The sequence below is a fragment of the Berghia stephanieae genome, chromosome 11 (genome assembly GCF_034508935.2).
Source record: "Berghia stephanieae isolate SIO BIC M18660-M18661 chromosome 11, UCSD_Bste_1.3, whole genome shotgun sequence".
In the NCBI taxonomy this organism is placed as follows: domain Eukaryota; kingdom Metazoa; phylum Mollusca; class Gastropoda; order Nudibranchia; family Aeolidiidae; genus Berghia; species Berghia stephanieae.
In genome coordinates, this window is record NC_088370.1 from 13,691,938 (window position 1) to 13,696,937 (window position 5,000).

Consider the following 5,000-nt stretch of genomic DNA (forward strand, 5'->3'; position numbering starts at 1 on the left):
GGATGGCAATGTTGTGAGCTTCTTAGCCAAGCGCATACTATCTATTGCAGAAACGAAATGAACGTGACTCAGTTCTTTGTTACTGTTTTTAAACAACCGTTTTAAAGATTAGAACTCACTAATTTCCAGGAATCAGACTATAAACTTTCAAGGTCACGCATAGCTTTGTGCGTTGGTACGTTATACCTGGTTGGCAGATGTTGTGAGTATTTTAACTAAAGGTATTTTACAATTCAAAATCTAGCCCTTTCGCATGGGCACCATTAAAATCCCGTCGCCTAGGCATTCCACGAAGGAATGTAGATAAAGCATCAAACAGGATGTCTGCTGTTAACAAGAATCACCCATGTTGTCCAAATGAGCAAATTGGGGGTTAATAATCTTGCCCAAGGAAAAAAACCCCGAAAGTGCCTGAATCGGGACTCGAGCCCAGGACCTTCCGGATCACAGTGCAATGCCTTAACCACCCGCGCCCCCTTAACTAAATGTATGGCATCAAGTAATCACGGTATGCGGTAAAGATAACTGATAACCAGTTCTGATGCCCGAGATTGAGATTCTCTCCCCCCCCCCCCCTCCCCCCTTCCGCTATCCACCCAGCAGTGATTGAGTCTGTTACATTGTCTACTGATAGTATATAAGAAGTCACTGGTCTGTTAGATATTGCGGAGAATACTTTACAATAGACTAGAGTCCTATCCAAAGGGTAACAAGAAATTGTTGGTGTCGGTCTCCACTCATCATCATCATATTCTTGTCGCGCCAGTGAGTCAGCCAGTCCCGGGCAGTCTGGTTGCATTCCCTCAGGTCAGCATTGGTGCAGTGAGGTCCCAGCGAGCATTCAGACAGGATGTGGTCCATGGTCTGTCTGGGGTGACCGCATGGGCATTCTCCACTAAAACACGTGGATACTTGGTAAAATCATGGATATTTGCCTTGTAACTTTTATCTGTCCTTAGAGTTATATGTGGCTATGTGGTCCAGTGATATTACATTCGCTTCGGAACTGAAGGTCCTGGGTTCGAGTGTCAAGCGACGCGTAGTTGAGTCCTTGACCGAGACATGCAGTCAATTAGGCGATTGTTACATTTTTTCTCGACAGAAACCACATTGATAACTACCAGGTACTCATTCTATACCTGAGTACTGTGAGTTTTTAAAAAACGGATAAAGAGTCCTTTCAAAGAAGTCGACTATGCGCCAATCAGAGCAGGTCTCGAACCATGAATCTTCTGATAAAAATAAATAATAAAAATAAATGGCATTTGTATAGTGCCTTACTCCGCTTTCATCAGGCTCAAAGGCGAGTGTCATACTAATAGACCATACAGCCGATTATAGATAGTATGCGCTTGACTAAGAAAACTCACAACATTGCCACCCGGAAGTATAACGGACCAACACACAAAACGATGTTTGACCTTGAACGTTTATACTGGTTAATCCAGCTTAGTGAGAATTACTCATAAACGCGGATGGAAAAAAACAATAATAAAGACCTGAGTGACGTCAATTCATTCTATCTATACCGTTTTGAGACGGGGGTGGGAGGAAGGGGGGGGGGGGAGGGGGAGTCCACTTACCATGGCGGACAATAAGGAGCAACAAATAGCAGTGTCACAATAGCCGCATTCCATCTAGAACGCCATCTGGTTAACAACACCAGACAGGTGAAGGGTTGGACAACCTTATCACTAATGGTCAGCGCTAATGACCCATGGTCAAGGAGAAGCCATTAAGATCGGAATCCAATGTGTTCGGAGAACTATGAGGTATCTACGCTGGCGTTAAGCGAACAATTCATCCCATATTTGAGTTAATCTTATTAATAATCAATGTTTTAAAAATTGAGCTTTTATATAGAGCAATAGGGAATGAGATTAGCGGAAGAGTAGCGTCCCTTGATTGGACGTCTCCCATAGTCTGTGACGTCACCGGCGGAAAAGTTATTAGAGAGAGAACGTCTCAAATAACTTTTCCGCCGGTGACGTCACAGACTATGGGTCGTTGGTTGTGCGCATGCGTACAACCAACATGACGTTCTCTCTCTAATAACTTTTCCGCACAGACTATGGGTGACGTCCAATCAAGGGACGCTACTCTTCCGCTAGTCTAATTCCCTATACCCACTAAAAGAGCTCAAAGCGCTTTACAAGTAGAACTTTTCCACTTCCGAAAAAACACCAAGGTTAAAAGCTTATGTATTCATTGAATTAAATACAGGACTAAAAGCGTTATATTTTTTTTAACCCTTTCCTTACCAACTACAGGAAAATCGTCACATTCGTTACGATACAACCAACATTTTCATTATTAAAATTTCTTTTGTACATCATGAAATTTAATGAAAATGAATATCTAGTGTGTCGAAGAGTATATTTTGCTACAGAAATTATTTATCGCAAGAACTTATAGCCTTTATGTCTGAGTTATAGCAAATCTATTTAGTGTTAGTTGGGTATGAGGTTTTGGGGAAAATCCTGAAAATAGCTGGTGAAATTTGAGAGGCTTCGGATGGGAACAATACAGACAATAGACGTTTCGGGTACAAACTATTCGTCAGCAAAACAATGAACAAATTAATGTGGAAAAAAATAAAAAATAAAATGCAATATGATATATAATTCATTTTCTTTTATTTGCTTTCCACGTTAATTTGAATATTGGAGTGTTGACGAAGGGTTTGTACCCGAAACGTCCATTGTCTATATTGCTCCCATTCGAAGCTTCTTTATTTTAATTCTTTCGTTAGTAAAAGCTCTTTTATTGCGATTTTCCATGACACCAAGAGTCACGGCCCCCAAGACTAGATTTTTGTGTGTCGATGTGGTCTAGTGGTTTGACACTCGCCTTCGGATCGGAAGGTCCTGGGTTCGAGTTTCGCTCTGAGCGCGCATAGTTGAATCCTAAAAAAGGGTCTTTATTCACATCCTCTTTCGTTCTCAGCTTATTTTATCCACAGCGCAATATCCACAAAACGTGCTCAAAGCGCTTTCAAAAGGGTCCCTGACTAAGAGCAACACGAAACATGTAGAACGAGACAAGATGCCTGTAAGGCGATATTGCAATTTTTCGAAGAGAGACAACGCTATTAACCACCAGGTACTCATTTTACACATGTGTGCGGCGAGACAATGTGAGTAAAGAGCCTTTTCCAAAGACTCAACTATGCGGCGAGCGAGACTCGAACCCAGGACCTTCCAATCCGAAAGCGAATGTCATACCACAAAACCACAGTCTCACTAATAAACAGGATGCAGTGACGTCATATTATAATCCCGGTGGTTTTCGTCATGTTTTTATTTGATTGATTCAGGAGGAGAATTTCCTTGATGACGCAATAGAAGTATAGACTGAAGACTTTTTGGTATTGATGCTATGCCATTAACTAAAATGTTCACAACATCCGTCAGCCGGATATACCGTGCCAACACCAAAATAATGTGTAACCTTAAACGTTTATAGATAGTTCGAAGCTGACGTCACTCATGTCTTTGTTATTATTTTTGCCATCCGCGTTTATGAGTACTTTTCACTAAACTGTATTAACCAGACTATAAACCTTCAAGGTTACACACAGTTTTGTGTGTTGGGCAGTTTTACTTCCGGATGGCAATGTTGTGAACTTCTTAGCCAATTGCATACTATCTATATCCTGATTTACACAATTTAATGAGAACTACTCATAAAAATGGCTGGCTAAAGACAATAACAAAAAGCTGAGTGAGGTCAATTTAGTTCCCTCTATATCCCCCTCCCCCCCTCCCCCCACCCCCACATACACACTTATATCGGCTGTCTTAAAATGTTTTGGCTGTTATCTTAGAACAATAGATAGAATGCGCTTGGCTACGAATATCACAACATTGCCATACGGAAGTATAACGGACCAGCACATTAGACTATATGTAACTTTAAACATTTATAGTCTGGTTAATACAGTTTAGTGAGAATTACTCATAAACTCGGATGGCAAAAAGTAATAATAAAGACCAGAGTGACGTCATCTTCGTTCTATCTATACCAACTCCCAAATAGGTTTTTAACAGTCATGACGTCACTTCCCTCGTAATGACGCATGGTAATTTAGTAACTGACTCTAAACTATCGGAACAATGGCGGACGCCCTTATGAAATGTTTCTCCGACGAGCAAAAAAGTGTATCCAGAGGAGAAAAGCATTGTAAAATATGATCTAGTTTTGACTTTTTTAATACGTTCTGATCACATGACAGATGAAAAGTTCTAGGGGCATGAAGAATAAAAAATACCGATTTTCTTTGTTTAGGACCAAGCTGCTCGTCGTTGCTGGGCGACGTGACATCAGACTATTGAATCCAATTAATTAAAAAACAATCTCTTCCTTCTTCAGCGCACTATGTTTGCATGTGGCCAGATCTCAGGCCCAGCCAGACACAGATGACACATCAATTTCTCTGGCAGGAGATGGAGCCGAGGAATGGGACGCCGAGAAGTACAACAAGGAGGCTGACGAGACCTCCAATCTGGTATTCCACACCTACAACAAACGGGTACGACCTCCAGATCATCACGTTGTCATCGATCTGGCTGTGACCTTGACCCATGTTCGTCATCTGGATGTGGACAAACAGGAACTGCAGACAGTGCTGGATATCGAAATGGTTTGTTGAGTTGATCAAAATGTTGTAGGTTGTTTGTGACTGTGATTGTGATGATGCTTGGAGATGATGGTGGTGGTCATGTCATGGTGGTGGTAGTGGTGGTAATGAGGATGGTGGTTAAGGTGTTAATGATGAAGATGATGATGATGTTGGTGATGATGATGATTATGATGACGATGATGATGATGATGATGATGATGATGATGATGATGATGATGATGATGATAAGTATGATGATGACGACGACGATGAAGAAGAAGAAGCAGAAGAAGAAGAAGCAGAAGAAGAAGAAGAAGAAGAAGAAGAAGAAGAAGAAGAAGAAGATGATGATGATGATGATGATAAGTATGATGATGAC

At 41.2% G+C, this 5,000-nt stretch overlaps 1 protein-coding gene across 3 annotated transcripts in view; it reads left to right on the forward strand.

Moving 5' to 3' along the window:
- LOC144956940 (uncharacterized) overlaps positions 1-5,000 on the forward strand; it is a 73,778-nt gene that overhangs the window by 62,913 nt on the left and 5,865 nt on the right. For all 3 annotated transcript variants that reach the window (XM_078887774.1, XM_078887775.1, XM_078887773.1), the window contains exon 3: positions 4,372-4,642. In XM_078887774.1, coding sequence (XP_078743900.1) covers positions 4,372-4,642 — 271 coding nt within the window. The remainder of the gene's footprint in view (positions 1-4,371; positions 4,643-5,000) is intronic.